The sequence below is a fragment of the Cyclopterus lumpus genome, chromosome 16 (assembly GCF_009769545.1).
Source record: "Cyclopterus lumpus isolate fCycLum1 chromosome 16, fCycLum1.pri, whole genome shotgun sequence".
In the NCBI taxonomy this organism is placed as follows: Eukaryota; Metazoa; Chordata; class Actinopteri; order Perciformes; family Cyclopteridae; genus Cyclopterus; species Cyclopterus lumpus.
The window spans coordinates 16,223,269-16,247,977 of NC_046981.1; the positions used below are offsets into that span (position 1 = coordinate 16,223,269).

At 41.4% G+C, this 24,709-nt stretch overlaps 1 protein-coding gene across 2 annotated transcripts; it reads left to right on the plus strand.

The window, feature by feature from the left end:
• The first annotated feature begins 3,907 nt into the window (after positions 1-3,907).
• Positions 3,908-24,172, plus strand: vegfaa (vascular endothelial growth factor Aa). 2 transcript variants are annotated; one of them, XM_034553488.1, is made up of 7 exons: positions 3,908-4,230; positions 4,359-4,482; positions 5,808-5,850; positions 10,112-10,308; positions 16,706-16,782; positions 16,865-16,897; positions 21,406-24,172. In XM_034553488.1, coding segments are annotated over exons 2-7 (417 nt in total). In that variant the 5' UTR covers positions 3,908-4,230; positions 4,359-4,416; the 3' UTR covers positions 21,407-24,172. The 2 variants fall into 2 exon arrangements, with proteins under 2 accessions (XP_034409379.1, XP_034409380.1); XM_034553489.1 differs by lacking the exon at positions 21,406-24,172 and adding an exon at positions 18,954-20,762.
• Positions 24,173-24,709: the final 537 nt, after the last annotated feature.

Consider the following 24,709-nt stretch of genomic DNA (forward strand, 5'->3'; position numbering starts at 1 on the left):
TGGGCAGGGCACTGTAAGGAAACCCAATTAATTATTTTAGCTAAAAGGACATACTAGCCGGCATGGCACAATTAACATTGTTTAATAGCTGATCTGTTCATTTTGCTAGCTCTTGAAAAAAATCAGTTTCCCCTTAAATCTGTGTTGTTTACATCTTGCTGAAAGATAAATATAGCAATCGAGGTGATACGTCTGACACTTTTCCAGTTACCCATCTAACTGTTTCCATCTTTGTTATTTCACCTGTGCTTTTTCTTCAGGGATCATGTGCAGGGGGCCGAAGCAATCTCACCAAGTGTGACGAGCAAACATTAACCTCCCTTTCAAGTCAATGGGGTTGTGGATCAGTAACAGCTCTGTCTCTCTCTGTGGGAATTGGGGCTGGTAATATGTTGTACCCATGGGCAGTCCCTTTTTTCCCCTGGGCAAATCCATGGAGCTGGACACCAGGGCCCTATTTCTCGTACGTGGCTCAACTAAGTCGATCAAATGTCTTATTAGCCAGCTAAAATTAACAAGATGATTGACATCAGGCTATCCCGGTTTCTCAAAGGCTGAGCCACACTCAAACCATCTCGTTAATTCGAGCCAGACCTCAGTTCACAGGATAGTTGCGCGTGCCCGTCCGACTTCAAAAGGGGGAAGTGTAGATCACAGAAACCATGATTTTCTAGCGGCACAAAGGAAGAGCCTATTTTTCTCCGCTGAGGAGCAGGAGATGATCATGAACGTATATGAGGAGTTCCAGACCATAATCATGGCAAAATCTAATCAATTCATTCACTTCACTCGCGCTTGAGAGGGGGAATGGAAACATTTATAACTTCCGCCATCCACCATGGAAGAAATAACCACTATTTCTGCTTTATACTTGTTTTGGAAATCCCACAAACGTCGGAACATCTAATGCCCTCGTGTTGGGTTCATAACATTAATATCATATATACTGTGTATGTATATATATATATATATATATATATATATATATATATACACATCACCCGTAGGCTCACACAGCTCAGGTGACTTTCACTGATTACGTCTAGATAAATGGATGAAAATCCTCTTTATTCGCATCCATTCGTCTGTGCATTGACTTTCATGAAATCTACTCGCAACACAGCATAAGTGTTGGGAAAATGTAACGGCTAATTTTAAGTGCCTCATTCTTTAAATGTGCCTGCTGGCAGTCGGCTTAATGGCATGCATCATCCAATGAGATCTAAAATAACTAGATAAGTAGAGAATATATATATATATATATATATATATATATATATATATATATATATATGTATGTATATGTATGTATATGTGTATATTCATGTATGTGGAGATGACCATATCAAACCTTTATTGCAATAACACGGACATGGTCAGCGAACGTAATGAACATATCCATGAGTTCAACCAAAACCACGGCATACAGCGGCTTTCCCGATGTTCTGCATCGCCAACACTGTAGAACAATGTACCACAAGGCTCTGCATACAGTCTGTGAGACAGTCAATACCCGGCCGCGGCGTTTCGTGTTCAATGTATGGCTATACATTGAACACGAAACGCCGCGAGAAGGTCTTCAATAAATGATTCCTTGTGGGCAGAATCGATAGTGCTCGTATAGGAAGTCATCATGTAATAACGGATCTTGGCGATCTCGAAGAACTCTCTCCCTATAAAATGTTAATCTAACTAATATCGCTCCTTCATCAATGAGGAAGTGAGCTGCCACTTTCTTCAGGGCCAGATTAACCAGATAGACTGAATGAGCCTGCACTGGAGCAGGTTCAAATTTTTGGATGTATTGCTATGGTAATTTTTCCAAACTTGCCGAAAACCCTGGCTTTAAATCCGGAAAATTATCCCGCTAACCACATGAGCCACGTACGAGAAATAGGGCCCTGGTAAAGTGGGGCTGCCCAGCGCTCACTCACAGCAATGATCGCTGGGGAGACAACATGGCGTCACGTGCCGGGCGGAGCTTTTGAGACTTTTTGGGGAAAAAAGATCCCAAAAGCGAAATCTGGAAACACACACTCTGCTGGTTAGTCAAGGGCTTTTAACCCATCTGCGAAACGTGTTTCAAAGCCACTCAGACCAGGGAGCAACACGTCAAACATGGCAAAGCACCTTTCAGACAGACACCCCAAACTTTTCAAAGATTTCAAAGAACGACAGTTAAGCAGATGTGATTATAAACATGCTGCACACCTTAAGTATTAATTAGCAGCACTGTAACACATTGGCCTTGTGTACCAGTGCACTCTTAAAGGGCCCTCTGGTCTAAGCTGGTCTCTGTCCTGAGACACCCGTTTGGCTCTGTGGTCAAGATTATGGTTTGTCTCTACAGTATACAACATTACATTGACACTTTCCACTCATGCACTCACCTCCACTACTGAAAGTACTGACTCCACAAGCCACTGTTAGCCTAAGTTGTGTTTTATACTACCTAAGTTAAATAAACCCTTTTTGTTAAACTACCTGCTTGTGTGTTGGATTGGAGTTCCATTCATACATGGTCAAATTCATCTAATGTGTTTATGTAACTTTGTAATGCTGTTCATTCTGTACTATCTGTCCATCCGGGGAGAGGGATCCTCCTCTGTTGCTCTCCTGAAGGTTTCTTCCCTTTTTTCCCTGTCAAAGGTTATTTTTGGGGAGTTTTTCCTGATCCGATTGTAAAGCCCTCTGAGGCAAATTTGTAATTTGTGATATTGGGCTATACAAAATAAACTGAATTGAATTGAACATCTTTGATCTTAAGGTGAGTCTAGAAATTACTGAAAAAGATTTTTATGATTTTAAAATGTTGTGTAAAACTGGTTTCAAAAGTTGTAATGAGACCAGAACAGATTTGTACACTATCTGCAAAAATGTAATCTCAATCTCAGACAAGTCAGACTATCTGGACGTCCAGATGCCATAATGTATGGGCTATACAAAATAAACTGAATTGAATTACTACTCCTGTGCACTCAATGACACTAACAACTTTGAGTTTTGAGACAAACATTGGCCCTGGATGAAAGTCCTGAGCAGGTAGTGTATCAAAACACCAAAGCGAGCTGAAAGAGTAGTAACAATTCTGTGGATTTGTAATAAAATATCAAAATTAATATAGCATTGATGAATTATACACGATGTGGTACATTTTTCATTAATTTATTTGTTTTAATATTAATCAAGGGTAACTTGTTCAAATAGAAATGATATAATGAAAAACAATTAATTTGTAATAGAAAATCCATGTGTTAACTATTCATTATTGTGTTTTCATTTTCATTCATTTACGTGTTTTAATAATAAGGAATACATCAAGAGTAACTTATACAAATAAACATGATAAAAAGACAACAAAGAGAGACAAGAGAAAACAATTCCAACTTATAATAGAAGATGCATGTGTTAAATATTCTGTATGATAGGCCATCCTATCCAATTTGAAGTAATCAAATTAGTGAATAGAATACTCTATGCTCTACACCAAACTGTGTATCTCTTTAGTCTTCAGTCACTGCTCTAGTGAAGGATTGTCGAGGGAAATACATTATCAGACTTCTTTTGTCTTTGTACCTTCAATGCTTTAAAATAGTATTTTTGTATTTAGTTATTATCATTATTATAATTACTTTTATAATTGACAGTATACACATAGCAGTTGAGCAAAACAACTCCAAGCTCAACCAAGAAATAGCCAAGATGTTTAAAGGAAACTATGATAGAAGGCTTTTGGAAGCCTCACCCGTGTGTGTGTGTTTTTTTCTCTGTGCGTGAGAGAGAGGGAACAGCAGATCTAGATCAATGCCCGCCCCCTCTCTGCCATTGGTTCCTCACAGCCGCCCCGCCTCCAGATACAAGACTGGCGGCTTCTGATACGGGACCATTAATAACGCATGAACAGCCGCCAAGAGGAGACAGAACGCAAGAGACTGGTGCTGCTGCCGAGCCGGGGGAACCACTGTCGATGCTCCCCCAGAGATCTTTAGAGAGAAGAGAAGCCGCGGAACAGACAGGGGCGGGCGGTCAATAAGAACCACTAGAAGGGAGATGACTTTTACCGGCAGACAGTGGCACACGGACGCAGCTTAATGTTGTGGGATTAATAAGTGTAAAGACAGACAGCTTCCCGCTTCCACACTCAACATTATTACAGTGATTTTTGAAAGATCGCTCTGTTTCTGAGGTTCTGGATCAAGAACCTTTCATCGTGTCTTTGTTTGTTGGATGGTAAGGTTTCCAGCCGAAGTACCACATGCCCGTGGAAAATATGGATTTGACTTTTCTATAGCTCAGTTTTTTTTAATACGTATTTTTGATTTTTGACTGTGTGCGTGTTGTTTTGTTGATATTGTTAGATTTTGGACCCTTAAACAACCGCAGAGATTTCAACACTCATCGCGCGGAATTACAACCATGAACTTTGTTGTCAGTTTGGTACACATCCTTTTGGCCGCGGTTCTTCACCTATCCACTGTAAAGGTGAGTCTTGGACTTTATTTGTTAAGTCTTATTATTCATATTTATTATTAATTATCAGACAGGGATATCTGTCATACCTCCCTTTAAAGCTCAACATCTTTCTCTATTCTCAATTATTGTAGATGTTGTTACTGCTGTTTGTCAATGATCATAACCTGGAATGTAGGCGATTAATTAATTAATATATTTAGTGTCGACCAACAAGCTAGTCTTAGATGACCAGATGACCCGTTTTGGCGAATTTCTATTAGCTAAAACCTTTAATTATTTTTATTATTTTTGTTCAAATCTGATATGCTTAATAACCAACGTGAAAAGAGATAGCATGATGAAGTACCTGTCATGACTGTCTAGATTATTTTAAGACAATTATTTAATTTCGGCATGTTTTTGTTCATCACAAAGTAGGCTCCTTAGTAGAATCGAACTAAAGCCTCATGGAAGGCTACGGCTCAATACAGTGGGTGATGTGACGGTGGGTATACGTCATAAAGTTGTTACATGAATGCTGCTTGCTGGATAACATCTAAGGGAATAGTAACTGATATGATGTGCATTACACCGGGACATTTCTGAATGGAGTGTACTATATCTGTACAGTCAGTCCTCTGAGCATTCAGCCGCAGAGTTTAGTCCCAGATTCCCAGAACAATTCTGATATGTGTGGGAGTTGAGACCCGGTTCCTCCTGTGCTGGCGCCCTGCAGGTTGCCCATCTCGTTCTCACACAGGCCGATCTGCTTTCTCACGCAATATCTACGCTGGTTACACATAAGGTGAACAGAGGTCTGCCAGAGATGCCGGTTCTTCAAGTCATCTTTTTACAATCAAAACAATGAGCGGTTCCTGTTAACTCCTTTCAAAATAAAACTCAGACAAGCAATTTGAAGAGTTGGAGTGACGGGTTTAACTCTATTGAACATATGGACGCATGGAATTAAAACCAGTAGAATACTTTTCATATTCCAAATTATCATTTGACATAACATTAAAACGTGACACGCTGCTGCGCTTTTATTTTGAAGGTAAATTAGCCTTGCTCCTCAGCTGCGTGTTTGTAACTTGACAGGGCTGATGACTCTGACTTCACTTGTTAACAGGCAGTGACAGAATGGAGAGTAAGTACTTTACACAATTCCTTTATCAGTCTTTATAAGTGTATGAATTATAGCTGCATCAGGTTGCTGATGTAGCTTATTTTGATGTAGCCTATTGGGCTCAGATAAAAAAAACGTTCCATACTTCCATGAACTACGTTGTAAAAATATTTTGAGAGATGAGAAATATTTCATATTTATCACCTGGTCTGATGTGCATCTCTTCCAGACTGCCAGCATTAACAAGGGAGTGGAGAAGAGTAAAAATGAGGGTAAGTTTTCTGTCTGTTACAGACTTCTTCCTTTCCTCTGTTTGCAGACCAGATGTCCGTAGGGCCACCTAGTGGACATGTGATGGACATTTGTATCTAGTCTGCCTCAGACTGACTTTGTTTCTGTAAAGGTTTAGCGGGGATTGTTTAGTGCGAGCTAAGGATTTTGTTCCGATACACAGCAGACAGGAATCAAAGTTCCCAGTTGTGAAAGGTTTGACTGGATTTTAGAGTTGTCCTAAAAGTAAGGCTAATTAAAAAAGTCAGTGTGGGAGAAAATGCAGAAATCAGTCAGTGCATCCACAATAATTAGCAGTGTTACGTTTGTTGTGTTTCTGTTGTGGTTGAAGAACGCAGTCAATACATGAACAGACAGAGCCATACTCCTGTTTGACAGAGACATGTTCTGCCAAGGTTGGGCCTGTTGGCTGTAGACACATATGAGTCACTCCAAACAGCATCAGTGGGCAGGTTGTGTGGTTGTTGTTAGTGTTTGTAAAGGAGCAGGAAGTCTGCCATTGGCATGCTGCAGATCTTCACACAGCCACACTGTCGTAGATACTTTGTGATCTAACTGGAGTGCTCCGAGCCATTGTTCATATACTTGTTAACGAAGTTCACCTAAGCTTTGATCGAGTTTCAGATTTTTTTCCATCAACAACACATCCTCCAAAAAGATCAAAACCTACAGCGTGTCTATAGTCTCACAACTATCTGACGGTTCTACCCTGAAGATGTAAATCTTGAAAACCAACTCACAAATAGAAAGTACATACATTGTCATATTCATGTAATGTGTTTATGTAACTTTGTAAATGCTGTTCATTCTGTACACGACATCTATTGCTTCTGTCCATCCGGGGAGAGGGATCCTCCTCTGTTGCTCTCCTGAAGGTTTCTTCCCTTTTTTCCCTGTCAAAGGTTATTTTTGGGGAGTTTTTCCTGATCCGATGTGAGGTCCTGGGACAGGGATGTCGTATGTTTACAGATTGTAAAGCCCTCTGAGGCAAATTTGTAATTTGTGATATTGGGCTATACAAAATAAACTGAATTGAATTGAAAGTATTATTTGTGTGTTAATCAGAGTCAAAATGAACTATAGTGTGACAATTCTTCTTCTTTATAGAGCTTTCAACATATACTGGTTTTCATTATGAGTTTGCTCAGTTGTCATGCCTCATCTGTTGATTTGAGATTTATTCACAATAAGAAACACCTATATACTTGGTAAGAGGGTAGAAGCTGTTGAGTGTGTTGACATTTCTGTGTTGTAGCTGCTTATGTCTGTTGTTGTAACGGCTCATGTCTGTTGTTGTGTATGCCCATGTATGTTGTTGTCACTGCTCATATCTGTTGTAGCTGCTCATGTCTGTTGTTTTAACTCCCCATGTCTGTTGTTGTTAATGTCTGTTGTTGAAACTGCCCATGGCTGTGGTTGCTCATGTCTGTTGTTGTAACTGCTTATGTCTGTTGTAACTGCTCATGTCTGTTGTTGTAACTGATCATGTCTGCTGTTGTAGCTGCTCATGTCCGTTGTTGTTCATGTCTATTGTTGAAACTGCCATGTCTGTTGTTGCTCCTGTCTGTTGTTGTAGCTGCTCATATCTGTTGTTGTAGCTGCTCATGCCTGGGCCCTATTTCTCGTACCTGGCTAACATGGTTAGCGGGATAATTTTCCGGATGAGATTACACAAGTCAGGGTTTTCGGGTTCCTCGAACCTTTTGCAAGTTTGGCAAAATCACCATAGCAACGCATCAAAAAATGTGAACCTGCTCCAGTGCAGGCTCATTCAGTCTAACTGGATAATCTGGCCACGGCCCCTGAAGAAAATGGCAGCTCCCTTCCTCGTTGATGAAGGAGCGATTTTAGTTAGATTAACATTTTATAGGGAGAGAGTTCTTCGAGATCGCCAAGATCCGTTATTACGTGATGATGACTTCCTATACGAGCTCCACATACATGAATATACACATACAATCTACTTGTTCTGAAAGAGTTAAGATAGTTATTTTAGATCAAATTGGATGATGCATGCCATTATGCCGACTACCAGTAGGCACATTTACAGAATTAGGCACTTAAAATTAGCCGATACATTTTCCCAACACTTAGCCTACAGGCGATGTTATGTATAAATATATATATATATATATATATATATATATATATATATATATATATATATATATATATATATGATATTAATGTTATGAACCCAGACATGAGGGCATTAGATGTTCCGATGTTTGCACAACAAGTATAAAGCAGAAATAGTGGTTATTTCTTCCATTGTGGATGGCGGAAGTTCTAAATGTTTCCATAGAGATAATTCGCACTGGACAGGGGTCCAGTGCGAATTAAATAAATGAATTGATTAGATTTTGCCATGATTATGGTCTGGAATTCCTCAAATACGTTCATGATCATCTCCTGCTCCTCAGCAGAGAAAAAAAGGCTCTTCCTTTGACTTTATTTGCCTTTGTGCTGTTAGAAAATCATGGTTTCAGTGATCGATACGTCCCCCTTTTGAAGTCGGAAGGGCACGCGCAACTATCCTGTGAACTGACGTCTGGCTCGAATTAACGAGATGGTTTGAGCACGGATCAGACTGAGAAACTGGGATAGCCTGATGGCAATCATTGTGTTAATTTTAGCTAGCTAATAGGACATTTGATCGACTTAGTTGAGCCACGTACGAGAAATAGGGCCCTGCTGTTGTAGCTGATCATGTCTGTTTTTGCTCCTGTCTGTTGTTGTAGCTGCTCATGTCTGTTGTAACTGCTTATGTCTGCTGTTGTAACTGCTGATGTCTGTTGTTATAATTGCTCATGTCTGCTGTTGTAGCTGCTCATATCTGTTGTTGTAACGGCTCATGTCTGTTGTTGTAGAATCTACAACAACAGACATGAGCAGTTACAATAGATATGAGCATCTACATTGTAGATGCTCATATCTATTCTAACTGCTCCTGTCTGTTGTTCATGTATGTTGTTGTGGCGGCTTACGTCTGTTCTGACTGCTTTTAACTGCTTATGTCTGCTTTTGTAACTGCTCATATATTCTGTTATAGCTCCTTATGTGTAGTTAGTTGTATCTGCTGTCTGTTGACACAGTCTCTCTGGAGAGCTGAGTGATACTTGGTGCTGCAAATGTCACATGCGGTCTTTTAGGTAAGGTTCCCTCTGACCACAAATGATCAATATGTTATTATTGTTATTATTATTATATCTGATGTCTCACATGAGAGGATTGGACTCTACAGTCCGTTATGGCAACTTGCCTCCTCATGCCTCCGCTAATGTGATGGGACCTCGAGGAGACAGAATGATAGACATTCTGTTAAAAAACTTCTCAAGGATACATCTGTGTATATCATATTGAACACAGAATCATAAAGCTCACACAGTCCACTGACTGCAGCATGAGTCCAGAGGTAGAACTTGTAGGGGGGTGGGCTTCCCGAGTTCTTATTTCAGAGGTGGACCCTGGCGCCACAGTGCCTGAGGTCACGGCTGCTCTGACAGACCAGGGGTCAGGAGTTATTGAGGGTTGCTGGGAGCGAGTGTGATGGACTGTGTGATGGATTATTCTGGGCTGCACAGGGAACGGAAATAGAGAGGGCTAGCAGGTCACTCTGTTGGGTTAGGGCTCTATCTGACACTAGTATGAAACGTCCTGTTCTTCATCGACAGATATTATATGATGCTTGTGTGTCTGGTTACATTTTGCATATTTGAAGTCAAAATGAATGATGGTAGTATATATCATCAATCCACCTGCATTTTATATAATTGTATTCCAATTCATGTGATAACATATAGCGTCTCCATACCAACTCAGTGAAGAAGGCATATTTCTGTGCAGCTGCTTTATTGTAATCAGACCCACTGAAATAATCACTATTGTCTATCACATGGCCATACAGCCGGAGTCGTCTATTCTTATCTAACCTTTTCTACTTCTGCACACATTACTGGGAGTTTACTAGAGCATCGTATATCATGTCATGTCCATTTCCACCAACTGGTTGGTAGGCTGTTTTCAGCCATGCCAGTATGAAACAGAATAATTTACTTTCTCCAGGAACACTGTTCACATTGTCAGCAGCAAAAACAGGTGTCATTGTTGCTGCTCAGACCACAGATCTATGATTTTGATTTGATAAGTATTTATTATTACATAAAGCTTTTGTATTCACTGTCAAGTAAAGATGATGACAGTGATGATGATGAGATGATCAATCTTCTTGTTTTTTTTCAGTCATTCTTCTCCCAGATGTCATCACCAAGAGTATGTGTCAACCCAGGGAAGTGCTGTTGGACATCTTCCAGGAGTATCCGGAGGATACAGAACACACCTACATTCCTTCCTGCGTCGTGCTCAACCGCTGTGGAGGCTGCTGCAACGATGAAGCCATGGAGTGTATTCCCACAGAAACACACAATGTCACATTGCAGGTGAGCCCAGGGTCAACTTCAATTTCCTTTGTGGTTTTCAGGTTTTTCCTCCTGAACTTAACTGGTGAACAAAATAGACACCTTAATCATCCATAGACAACTATGGGATATCACGCAAGCACTTAAACACATACTATAACTCCACCAATATGGTTTGTCTGTGCACATGCTGCATTCATTCATACTTACTTACTAAATAATTCAAGTTATTTATACTTCTTGACATAGAAGTAGTCCATCCATTATCACCCGCTTATCCGGGGTCTCGTCGCGGTGGCAGCAGGTTCAGCAGGCCGACCCAGGCTTCCCTCTCACCAAGACGGACCGGTACAGCGCCTGTTTTACTGCTGCAGCCGCACCGATCCACCTGTCGATCTCCCGCGCCACCTTACCCTCACTCGTGAACAAGACCCCGAGATACTTGAACTCCTTCGCTTGGGGTAGGCAGTTTGCCCCCACCTGGAGGGAGCAATCCGCTGGTTTCCGGCAGAGCACCATGGCCTCAGATTTGGAGGTGCTAACTATCATCCCTGCCGCTTCGCACTCGGCTGCAAAACGCCCCAGTGAATGCTGGAGGTCACGGTCCGAGGAGGCAAACAGGACCACATCATCCGCGAACAGCAGAGAGGCGATCCCGAGACTCCCGAACCAGATCCTCTCCGCCCCCTGGCTGCGCCTAGATATCCTGTCCATGACGGTCACGAACAGGACCGGTGATAAAGGGCAGCCCTGGCGGAGGCCAACACCCACCGGGAACATGTCTGACGTACTACCGAGGATACTAACACAGCTCCTACTGCAGGTGTACAGAGACCGGATGGCCCGTGCCAACGGGTCCGGCACCCCATACTCCCGCAGCACCCCCCACAAAAACCCCAGAGGGACCCGGTCGAAAGCCTTCTCCAGGTCTACAAAGCACATGTAAACTGGTTGGGCAAACTCCCAGGACCCCTCCAGTAATCTTGCGAGGGTAAAGAGCTGGTCCACTGTTCCACGACCGGGACAGAATCCGCACTGTTCGTCTTGAATCCGAGGTTCGACAAGCGGTCGGAGCCTCCTCTCCAGCACCCTGGCATAAGCTTTTCCCGGGAGGCTGAGCAGTGTGATACCACGATAGTTCGAGCACACTCTCCGGTCCCCCTTCTTGAAGATGGGAACCACCACCCCGGTCTGCCAGTCCATGGGCACTGTTCCCGACCCCCATGCGACATTGAAAAGGCGTGTCAACCAAGACTGTCCAGCGCTGTCAGCATCTCAGGGCGAATCTCATCCACCCCTGGCGCCTTGCCACCAAGGAGTTATTTGACTACCTTAGCGACCTCTGCCAGGGATATGGGTGAAACCACCCCAAAGTCTTCCGGCTCTGCCCCCTCTCTGGGGGACATGTTGGCCGGGTTTAGGAGTTCCTCAAAGCGCTCTTTCCACCGCCCGACGATGTCCCCAGTCTGGGTCAGCAGTCCCCCCCTCCCCCTGCTAAGAACAGCCTGGGGTAGACCCTGCTTTCCCTTCCTGAGCCGTCGGATGGTTTGCCAGAACTTCCTTGAGGCCAACCGAAAGTCCTTCTCCATGGCCTCCCCGAACTCCTCCCATGCCCGAGTTTTAGCCTCCGCAACCACTGCCGCTGCAGCCCTTCTGGCCCGCCGGTACCCGTCAGCTGCTTCAGGAGACCCCTGGGCCAGCCAGGCCCGAAAGGCCTCCTTCTTCAGTTTGACGGCTTCCCTCACCCCCGGTGTCCACCACCGGGTTCTCGGGTTGCCGCCACGACAGGCACTGATGACCTTCCGGCCACAGCCCCGAGCAGCCGCGTCCACAATAGAGGCTTTGAACAAGGTCCACTCGGATTCCATGTCCCCAGCCTCCCTCGGGATTTGTGAGAAGTTCTTCCGGAGGTGGGAGTTGAAGACCTCCCGGACAGGATCCTCTGCCAGACGTTCCCAGTTCACCCTCACTAAACGTTTGGGCTTGCCAGGTCTTTCTAGCCGAGTCCTCCGCCATCTGATCCAACTCACCACCAGGTGGTGATCAGTTGACAGCTCTGCTCCTCTCTTCACCCGAGTGTCCAAGACATACGGCCGCAGATCAGATGATACGATTACAAAGTCGATCATTGATCTCCGGCCTAAGGTGTTCTGGTACCAGGTACACTTATGAGCCACCTTATGTTCGAACATGGTGTTCGTTATGGACAAACTGTGGCTAGCACAGAAGTCCAACAACAAAACACCATTCGGGTTCAGATCGGGCAAGCCGTTCCTCCCAATCAAGCCCACCAGGTTTCTCTGTCATTGCCCACGTGAGCGTTGAAGTCTCCCAGGAGAACTATGGAGTCGGCAGGCGGCGCCCTTTCCAGGACCCCTCCCAAGAAGGCCGGATACACCGAAATGCTGTTTGGTGCATAAGCACAAACAACTGTCAGAGCCTTACTCCCCGCAACCCGTAGGCGCAGGGAGGCGACCCTCTCGTTCCCCGGGGAAAACTCCAACACAGCGGTGCTCAGCCGGGGGCTCGTGAGTATCCCCACTCCCGCCCGGCGCCTCTCACCCTGGGCAACTCCAGAAAAGGACAAAGTCCAACCCTTCTCCAGGGAGGTGAGCCCAACTATATCTAGCTGGTACCGCTCCGCCTCCTACACCAGCTCCGGCTCTTTCCCCGCTAGTGAGGTGACGTTCCACGTCCCTAGAGCTAGTCTATGCCGCCGGCGATCGGCCCGCCCAGGTCTCTTTTTTGTGCTAAATTGGGACTACTTAAAGTATACTTACTACACTTTAAGTACATGACTGTGTATGTGCTAATATGCATGCCGATAGTTCACTTAAAGTATATTTGTATTGTATTTTAAGTATATTTGAAATATGTAAAAATTCTAAATATATTTATGGTGTGCTAATAGTATACTTTTGTTGTACTATAATCACATTCTAAATATATTAATATTGTGATTATAGTATACTAAAAGTATACTTTTGCCTTATTCCAATTACTAAGAAAGCACACTTTGTTATTACTATGCTATATTACCTTGTACACTACATAATACTGTCCATTAACATATTATAAATGTACTACCAGTATCCTAAAGGCTGAATGAACTTCCCAGATAGTAATCAAAAACACTTTATTGAATTAAAGTTTACATGGTTAACTAAACAGAACACAACAAAGAACCATCAAACATTGAACCGCAAACAGGATCCATATGATTTAGTTTTTCTTTGGCTGAACTGCTCATTGTTACACTTCGGCCTGATGATGCGTCCGAGGCGTCTGTGGACATTCTTTAATAACAGTATATATTAATACTAATACTAGTATTAAAATCTCTTAACGTCGGGCCAGCCAACTGTGCGCTGGAGATCGTAGCGTTCATTGTCCATCTATTTATAGTTAGGTACTAGTGTTGTATGTTTCTGGAAACCTACGATTCTTATGATTCTAACTATCCACTCCATTTCAAGATCGGACCACCACAGCAGCTACAGGCAACGTTTTTGTCAGACAACAACAAACAAACGTTTTTAAAATCAAGCCGACTCACCGATTAAGCTTCGTTTTGAGCCACAGGCATTCCATTAAAAACGGTCTTGTTACGTCGTAAAAAGGTCCATACGATCCAATTCAGTACAAGATGTTGTCCATAAATATCCACAAACTGCCGTTTCATCATTTCAAATCAGCCGGCAGATATGACAAAATATTTCAGAAAAGTAGCTGTAAAAGCCTTTCTCTGCCGCGCACCTTTACAACCCGGATATCAAACTGTTCGTTCGACTCTAACCTTTCGATTGACACCAAATGTAAGCCAATAGGAGCAAGATATCCTCTTCTAAACCCACCAGAGTCAACGAAGAAGAAGAGGGCTGACCAACTTCTTTTGGCAACTGTGCGCACACACGGAGTCGGATTTGTCAAATGACGCTGGATTCGAATAGACAATGAAAAGACAAAAACAAGGAAGTGCCATGTTGGGATGCCAGATAAGTGAATAAACCCGCAATTTCACTGTGTAATGACAACCTGTCGATTTTTGTTCATTTTGCACACAATTTGGTTTCAATTCGGGGGAAAAACACAATAAAGTGTTTATGCTTCAGTTCCTTTGTGTCAACAATAGTGCAATAGTGAATGTGTTTTTTCATTAGGGCCTAAAATGGAGTCTCCAAATGGCCTTTATTGGAAAAACGCCTAAACATACCCTTAGTAAAACATGTGTAAAATCTTAATTTTCTGTAAAATTATAATCTATTTTTTACTTGGACTAGGTAAGGCTTTATGCTATGCTCCCATTGTGTTTTCCAGACCATAAGTCCCAGCTATAATCATCTGCAGGCATCTATTTCACAAAACTATTTAGGAGAAAATAGAAAATCTTCTACTTATGTGTGTGCCAACTTATATTACTCAATGTGAGCAGCACTTAAAGTGATTCTGACTGTAGGGGGGGGGGGGGGGGGGGGGGGGGACTTCAGAGTGTTACCTTTCAAAAGAGACCAAAACCATGCATTTACTCCAAATGGTTCTCCTACAGCTTTCAATTTACTGTTGGTACGTCTGGATAGGCGTTTTTCGTAAATTTTACAGGAACGCTAAGAGGTTAAGAGAAGAGAGAGAGATGATGTCACAGCATATTCATACAACATGTTCTTATATTTTGACTACGCAGGAAATCCTGTTGAACCAATATTATTTAAATCAGTAATAACATTGAGGAACTATATCAATATGACATGCCAATATTCCTACCAGTGCAGATCAAACATATAAAATATCATTGGTCGGACTAATAACATGGCTGTCTGACCAATGTTGTCAACATTGTCTGCCATTAAAAAAATGCTTCGGTTTCATCAAAAGTAATAGGTGAAACGTGACGTGATATGTTAAGAGCACTGTACGTTACTTTTAAATAGGTTAACGGATAAACTTGTTTCTAATTTTGACTCGTTTCCCGACGAGGTCCCTTCCCTGACTCCCATGTTACTGCACCGTTAGCTAACTGAGTTAAGTTAACTGTTGGAGCAACCATGTACACCAACAATAAAAAAAAGACTTGCTTACCCAATTCAAGATTGGCCCTGAAAGATTGACATAATTATCATTGCACCCGCTAATAAGCACGCTGCGTTTGCTGAAACGCAAGTTGTGGTTATATTTACACTAAAACTCTTCACGAGCAGTTTCACATGGTGGACTTGACGGGCTAGCTAGCTTAAAGGCTAGCTAATGTTAGCTTTCGAAATCGAAGACATAAAGTTAACATCCAACCAATAATTAACAGATGAAGAATAAAGAGACAACCAAGTTTGCCAAATAGATGAACGGTAGCGCTTTTTATGACGCTGGAACTTACCTTAAAATAGACAGAATAGCGCTTTCTTCCCGCTTCTACTTTCGCCAGTGGTTAACTGCGCACGCGTATTCGAGTTGAGCGGTGCCAAGTGCGGCCGAGTTTCTCCGAGCTTTGAAGATGGTTCCCCCTCACTCATTCTTTTAAATTAAGGTTACTTGAGATTATAAATGTAATAACTTTACCCACCAGATAGTGTTCTTTTCCAAGTTTCTTTAAGTATGGTCAATAAATAATAATAAATAAATAATGTTTACATATTTGTAATATACTCAAAATACATTTCAAATATACTTTAAGTGAACTATCGGCATGCATATTAGCACATATACAGTCATGTACTTAAAGTGTACTAAGTATACTTTAAGTAGTCCCAATTTAGCACAAAAAATATATTAAAATATACTAGTATTTAAATAGTACTTAAATACTATTTTAATACTACTTAAATATATGAAGTACAAAATTAGTTGTTCCAAATTAACACACTTTAAGTATACTTATGATTAGTAGGGCTTCAAGTATGCTAAGATTAAATATATTTAGCATATTTATTTATAACACAATTAATATATACAAATAATAGCATGAATAAGTTTACTTACTAATCAAATGTGCTGTAAATACATTGTTTCAATGCTAATTTAGAGCATTTTTGAAATATACAACAAATATGTTAGAAAATAATTGCACAGAACTTACACTTAAAGTATATTTTTCTCATAATATTTCTTGAACGTATACTACAGTACAATTATTTTAAAGTGTGTTAAAATAGGTGAAAGCATGACTTTAGTATACTTTTTATATATTTGCAGAAAGTACACTTCTTTGATAGTATATTTGCGATATACTATTTACATTTTAAGTATAGTTTAATACATTAAAGTATTTTTTTTTTTATGGATACACTGGGTTGACAGCCTTGTCGCTACTGCAGAAGCAGAGAGACGGAGAGTGAGACAGACAGTTCAGAGCTGAGGTGTTTAGACTGTAGCCTGATGTTGTTTTAATCTCAATCTTGCCTTGTTCTGTCCTCTGTTTCTTCTCAAGGTGATGCGGTTTAGACCACTGGTATCGCAGCACACTATTCACTTAAGTTTCACAGAACATCAAAAGTGTGATTGCAGGTATGATATGAAGCCCTTACACACAGTGACAATGTTGCAATCAAAGAAAAAAACTAAGCTATCTTCCTCTTTTTCATTTCAGACTAAAACCAGATGTTCATGCAAAGAAACAATAGTAAGTAGGTGTTGTGTTTTTTCTCTGTTGGTCAATGGCTTTGTGGTTCAAGAGAGAAAATTGGTTGTCCACTAATGGGAGTAATGGGACCACTAGAAAAGCACAATGTGAAAGTTTGATGGCTTGTTGTTCTGGAGCAGAGAGGGATTTTGAGATGAACTTACATAAAGAAGAGTGTTGCAGTGATTGCCATTGTATTTAGACATTGGGATGCTTTTCCTACCAAATACTTAAAAATGTTTTTGTTTTCTTTATTCCAAAACTCCAAAACTCCAAAGGACTCAAATGACTTTTAGTCTAAACATGAGTCTAAACACTTACTAACCCATTAAAGTCGAATGGCAAATCTGATCAAAGAATAAAAAAATACATCAAATTTGAGAAGACACTAGATTCCAGTTTTCAGTGCTATGGACACATTGTGGTTGATACCAAATGAAAAAGAACTTGCTTGTGCACAGACTTACAAAGAATATATTTCAGTTAGCCCGTGAAATTCAGTTAAACAGAAAGTGAGCATGCTTGGTGCTGCCACAGCTGAGAAAATCCTGTTTGCTGTAGATTGTGGAGGTAGAGTGTCGGGCCTTCAGTCCTATCTTTACACTTTGAGCGAGCTATTTTTATGACAGCAGGTTTAGTACTTTATGGTGCGGCCATAACAGCGTAGGTGACCACCCACTGCTGTCTGCGCTCTGACTCCAGTTGCACAAACCTGACCCTCAGCCCCCGGCTACTTCCCCAGTCTAATCATAGCAACAGGTGTCATGCAGTAAACCTTTTTTTATTTTTAGTGGTGTAAATAGAGGACGAGCCCAGAGAGGAGCCGCAGAGTCTTCGTTGATTGAAGGGGGCTGTGTGTGTTTGACATGTGCATGCATGTGGTTACTGTGTGTCTCCTCAGCAGTAGGTCAGCTGGTCACATTTACGAGAGTGCGGGTTAAATCCTGACAGCTTGGTGGAGGAGAGAGGATGCAGAGCTGAATTGAGCTTGTTGATGTCTACTTGTCACTGTGCACGTTGGTCATTCTGTGGCAGAGTGGAGTGGGACTCAGACCCACTCTCATACAGTCGGGCAGGCCCAATGTTGATGTTGATTACTTCCTGTTTGGCTTTATCAGCGATTGATTGAACAATACATCTGCTCAGGTGTCTCCTCTCTTTCACCTGCCTCCTCCTCTGTTTGCTGACAGCAGCATTATCATTAAGGCCTGGCCCAATAGGGCAGTAGGTGGCGTCAGCATGGTACGTTCAAATTGAACCTTTTTCCATGTGTTACTGCATCCTTTTCTATATCTGAAGCAACATTCCACTCCAAATGTCTGGCACGTCTTTATGGCTGTCTGCTGGCCTGATAGCTGCTTGTTGCTTCTTTTTTCTGTCTGTTGCCATGTTTCCTTTTGATTCTGATGATAGCCACAACATCTACATCTGTTATCTGTGTAGCCTTGAGAGCTTCACAGATAACTTCTGCTTTTATACAAGAGCTCTGGAAGGGGATACGGAATTGATCCTACGGTTTGGGTTTGTTGTGCAAAGCAAGATCAGTTCTATGAAGCATAGGTACTTTTTTCCCCATAGCAATAGCGGTATATATCTAGTTCTGTCCGTGTCTCTTGCTGAGCACTGTGACAGATACTGCAATAACTATAGTGTCTACCTCAATGTCAAACTATGACATGTTCATTTTTTCCTTTCCTCATCATCACCTACCTGTCCTGTAGGGACTGTCCTATTGGCTTTGGCTCCATTAATGCCTGCCAACATGAAATCCCTTAATTTTTTACAGTACATGAATGACCCTTTCATCCACTTAAGATAGTTTGTGTTCTTGTTGAAATAGAATGTTCCAAAAGTCTCCTTCAGTAGAAAGTCATGGGCCTTCTACACATAATTTATGTGTGTCCCTGTGTCATTCCTCGAGCTCTGATTATTATTATTATTATTATTATTACACATCAAATGTGGGTGGGGGATTTGTTGCATGTGTTTGCCCTTTCTGCAGAATTCGCTCTATAGCTTAGATCTGTCTCTCTCCCCCTTTTTGCTTCCCTTGCAGCCACTGTGTGCCTTGCTCAGAGAGAAGGAAGCGCTTGTTTGTGCAGGACCCTCTCACCTGTAAATGTTCCTGCAAATTCACACAATTAGACTGCAAGTCCAGGCAACTTGAGTTAAACGAAATAACTTGCAGGTTTGTTTACACATAAACCAGTTTTTTCCTATCTTCCCATCGCTGTGCTTCCAGTTGAGAAATGCATGCTTCTCCCTGCTTTTTGGTGTTGTATTTACATTTTGGTGATTTTGTGTGTTAGCACTGTCTCTGTGTTACATCAGATGTAAATGTTGATGTTTTGAGATCACCACTGAATGTCCAGCCTGAATGTTTTAGATTTTGGCATGACATTATGTTACTTCAAACATCTGCAGAAAGGGTGGGTTATGGTTAGAAACTCCCTGACCCATACATCCCATATTAGTCAGTCTGGATGAAGCAATCAGCAGCCTGTATTCAGAACTAGAAATAATTTAGCCATTTGACATTTGACATCACATGTGGTTGAAAAACCTGTATCTCAATTGTGTTTTTGCTAAAGTAAGAAATATATCCTTAGCTCAATAAGTGATAGTTAAATTTTTTTAGCTGGATGACAAAAGAAAGGAGGGGGGAGGATTGGCCCAGCCCATGGAGGAACATGTCAACTTTTAAAGGGTTGCACCCATATTTATTTTACTTGAGTTAATTCTCCACGTTTCAAGTTATCCATTCACTGCCACCCCAATACAATTAAGCTTAAGACAGTTTCCACAAAATGATGGTAACATCTTGATGCAGAAATAGTTTTTCCATTACTCTTAACAATTCACAGACTTCACTGTGAGCACTTGTCATTGGCATTCTCAGAGATGGGTATCTGTATATAAAACCAAAACGCGAGCATGAAAATTCCTTCTTGGAGAGAAAATATAAGTTTTCACATGCTAGTAATAATTTATCGATCTACCTGTGAGGTAGGCGAATATCATCCTGTTTTGTTACAGACCTGCTGGTCATTTTGAGACGAAAGGAGTAAAACTGGTCTGTGTACTGCACACTGGTCTGTGTACTGCAGCGTTCCCCACCCCCGGGCCGCGGCCCGGTACCGGTCTGTGGGTCGGTTGGTACCGGGTCGCAAAGAAAGAGTGAATGAAAAAAAAGACGTTTTTATCAAAGTCGTAAAAACGTTTTATTTTGAAAAAGGACCTGATACATCTGTCTGTGCATCTGAGCCTCTCACGAAATACGTCACACATCTCAAGAGGTCACATATTACGTATTACGTATAAGTAATACGTAATACGTAATACGTATTCGCTAAAGCTAGCGAGCTATAGCGAAACCCACAAGCGAGAGAAAATGAGTAAAATAAACCAAACGTCTTTGGAGAGCTTCTTTGTAAAGCGGTTTTCTGCAATGACAGCGACGAAAACTAAGTTACGAAGCAGACTGGACATAACAAACACACTTCGGGTGGCGTTGTCTCCCGTCACCCCAAGATGGCACCGGTGCTACGGTTTAACAGGCGACCCTGTTAACTGGCGACTTTTCACCTATAGCGGTCCTCGTGAATGCCACTTGGTTTAATTTTGTAATGACCCCTCTGATATACATAACAATATATACTATACAAATTAAACAATGCGGCATTCACTAGGGCAGCTATGTGTTCTCTTCCTATTATCAACAGCTGTCTAACTATGACAACAACGGACACGTTGGTTCAAAGTCGCCAATTAACACGGTCGCTTCTTAAACCGTAACACCGGCTTGTTGCAGATAAACAAGCTCAGGGCTCCCACTAATTTGGCGTAATGGTGAGTTGTATTTTTATGCCGGTCGTATCATTTTATTACATCATATTTATCGCCCACACTGAAGGCCGGTCCGTGAAAATATTGTCTGACACGAAACCGGTCTGTGGCTCAAAAAAAGTTTGGGGACCGCTGGTGTACAGCACATAGCTAGTTAACAAGGTGGAGACCTCTCCTGACCCCGAGAAACCCCCCCATACTGCTTGGGATTCAGAGATCCACACACTTCAGGTGCAAGAGTGGAGGGGAGCTAAGGGTAGGGTACGATGCCTGTTCACCCCCACCACTCGCTTCAGGGGGAGCCCCACCCCCCCCCCAGTTCCCGATAGAACCCCTCCCCCTGAACCCTAAGAAAACGTAGAGACATGAGAACTTGATGTGAAGGTTAAATCAAGTGTTTTACCCAATATCAGAGTAAATTGTGTATACAGCAGAGAAAGTACGAGGAGGTTTAAACTGACCCGGATCATCTCTCACCCATCCTCCAACATCCCTCACTGTCCACTGCCTGCTTCGTGTCTGCCTCTGTCTCTGAATAGTCCCTTTATCTGCATGGAGAAGTTCTGTGTGAGACATTGGCTCATCATATTCTATGAGATGAAGCTGTACAAAACCAATTTTCTGCTTGTCACTTAACCAGATTATCATCTTGTCTTCCACAGATGTGATAAACCGAGGAGATGAGACCGGCAACACTGTTATGAAGGAATTCTTTCTTGGCACAGCACTTTGAAACCTGAGAATGCATTCCCTGCAAGGATACAAAATGACAACGCAAGACATTCTTGACGCAGATCTTGCCACAGTCTGTTTTTGCCTAATATATATATATATATATATATATACTAAAAGTACATCGACAATATGTTGTTGCTGCTACATATAGAAACTCTATTTAAAGCGAAACGAATGCGCCACTGAAGTGTTAACAGGAAATATTTCAGTGGCCTGCTCATGGCTAGTTCTTTTTTGTAACACATCACTGGATGCTGGTCTGCTGTAGATATGCATATCTAAGATATATATTGGTAACAAAAACTAGTGAGCACAACTTCAATGAAAGGGTGCAGCAGAAACCCAACTCACCTCCGAACTCGCGGAGGTGAAGGTGAAGCAACTGTTGTACTTGATCTGAACGGCAGGTCCAAATACTGTTTCCTTCCGTGACATGATGTGAAGTGTTGTCCCCACTGTATGGACTGACTGGTGTGAGAACATACTTTAAACGTTTCCTGAAGTGACTGTGGATGCAGTTTATATGCCGAGGTGATGTATAATGTGAAGATGATGTTCTTCTCTCATGAAAGGATTACGTGATTATTGCAAAAACTGAACCAAAACTTGGCTATTGGTGATGTTTTAGGAAGTTAAAGGATTTTAGTTGTTAAAATAAAAAAAATTAAAATTAGATTAGGGTAGGGCCTAAGTGTTGAAAAGCGACCAAAGTTAATAATGGTCTTAAGGTTGAAGTTTCCATCAGGGTTATGGGAAAGAAACAACGACCTGATATAACCCTTCCCTCGTGAAATAGCAGAGTTCTCTTTTTGAGCAGACTTTATTTTTTACATTTTGAGCTATTGTGTTCCTTTAACAACTTCTCTTGAGACCAGGCTGTCTAAAGTGATATTACTGTAGGTATATGCTGAGACAAGCAGTGACTAGAAATGCTGATTATATATACAGATCAGCACCTCACTGTAGAAATCCACAACCTTCCAGTTCCCTTATTTAATATCTTCTGTGTGTGTTCCAAAGAAATAAGTCAGGCATTCACAACAGCGTAGTTGATCATAAATGATCTGTATATACACTTACTAGATATCCCTCTATCTACATCTAATTTATAGAATATGCTCAGTATTCTGATATTTATATGCAGTGTTAAGGTTATTTTTGAAACAGTTTCAATCTGTCTAGAGATTGAATGGAGAACATGTAAGACTGTAAACTCAATTTTTCTGTGTGAGAAAGGACTGAAAGACGATGCTTTGACATTCCTGATTTAAACTGAAGCTGTGTTTCTCACCAGCTAGAGGGGGATCGTGGTGGGCTGGTTGACCGATAGAAACCCCAACCACCATTATGTGCGTGAATGATGTGCCAACACAGGTGTTTTTCATTTTGGACTGGGGCGAGGGACATGTGGTTTTGCACTTGTTGGCCCAAAGGCATGTCATATGGAGGACTGTAGGAGTCTCGTTGCTGCTGCTCAGCTCGGACCTAATTTAGTGAAGACTGTCCAATCAGACTGAGGCCTCTGGTCTGCCGGTGGTGAAATGGCACAGTTTTCTCTCTGACTCTAACATTATTTCCTCATTCCCAAGTATTACACTGTTATGTGGTTCAGTAGGATACAGCCACATTTCAAACAAACATTTTCTTTGATGCTAAACTGTTACCATATGAGAAAAAGACCTTCATTGATGAGGCCTTATAGAGACACAATAGGATATATAGTTCAGTAAAGTTGCAAGGGATATAATTAATAAGGTAAGGTATGTGCCACCATATATATGATGTATATTATTTCAAATAGGAGCTGTGCATTCACATCAGCTGATTGTGTGATATGATTTGTCTGGAGGCTGCTAGATTTCAACAGTTTGGACCTTGTTTTCTCATGGTCTAAATTGATTTAGTTCTGACATTTATCTCATGCAGCCTGGCAGGTGTTGAGGTACTCAGCTGAAATTAGTCATTTGTGCTCTTGAATTAATAACGTGTGCCTTACAATTAGTATTTATGCCTTTGAAATAATAACTTGTGCTCAAATTAGTGATTTTAAGTCCAACACAACCCTGGTGAATACCATAAAGGATGTCAAAAGGTAACACTGTTACTGTTACCATTACAAGCTACAAACATAAACGCATGATTTCATGGACCTCAGAAATCAATCTTTTCATTGTCCACTGTTTATTTCAGCTGTGCTGAAACGCCCATTGTAAATTGTTTTTCACAAGGAGTGTTGACAGATGACGATACATGGAATGATCACTATTTGAAGGAACATATCACTAATTTGTTTGCAAATAATTATAGTATTAAAAAAGGTATGAATTCCTGAATATACTACCTGTGAAAAAAATGTGCAATATGGTCAGAAGATGGGTCCAGACTTAAAGTTAGTGATTCTGACTTGTTCCACAATATAGTGACACATTTGGTTTCATCAATCCTACCTGTGTTTCTAGAAGTGCCAGCTGTACTACTGCTGTTCATGTGAACTGACCTGTGCTGCCACCCTCAAACATGAGGCCTGAGTGTGTTCACTGAGACAGACTGCTGGCTCTGTGCCCACACCTCGCCAGTCCTCTGATGACAACATTTTTGTATTTAAATGACACACTTTTTCTTGAGTTTGTACAGCCACATATTTTAGTATATTTTCACATTAATATATTTATTGGTGCTGTAAAATGTTTTACAATATTAATACTGTTGTTTTTAGTGTAAGTATTAAACATATTTATTTTGAAAATACCATTTTTTTTTGTATTGAATGTCAATGAGTTCTATTCAGTGTGAATATGATGTTTCAGATTCAGTCAATATGTGTTTGAAGTGTAGACTTTCAGCTTTAATTCAATGGATATAACTAAACCACTAACCATTTAGGAATTACAACCATTTGTACACAGTCCTGTGAACTTTGTTCCTGCTGCTGAATGACAGCTGACTGAAAAACATGAGTGTTTCTGTGACATGAGGTCCTGAGTCAGGAGGTATAAAGACAACGTGTGAGTGCTTTGCCAGCTCAGGGGTGGCACAGCAAAATATGAGCATTAAGCACTTTAGAATATCAGAATTCAGGCCAGTAAAAAAAGTGAAGCCCAGTAAAAGTGCTCGGTCCTGGTGCTGCTAAATACTGAGAAGAATGCTGCAATTCATTTGATCTGTAATTAAATAGGATTTATTTTTGCCCTCATTATCTAGTGTGCCTGGACTTTCAACTGCTCCCTCACT

Bases quoted from the DNA above. Each gene is read 5' to 3' on its own strand.
- vegfaa (XM_034553489.1), top strand. From the start codon at position 4,417: ATGAACTTTGTTGTCAGTTTGGTACACATCCTTTTGGCCGCGGTTCTT. The intron at 4,483-5,807 runs GTGAGTCTTGGA...CATCTCTTCCAG, and splicing joins TTCACCTATCCACTGTAAAG to ACTGCCAGCATTAACAAGGG. The intron at 5,851-10,111 runs GTAAGTTTTCTG...GTTTTTTTTCAG, and splicing joins GGAGAAGAGTAAAAATGAGG to TCATTCTTCTCCCAGATGTC.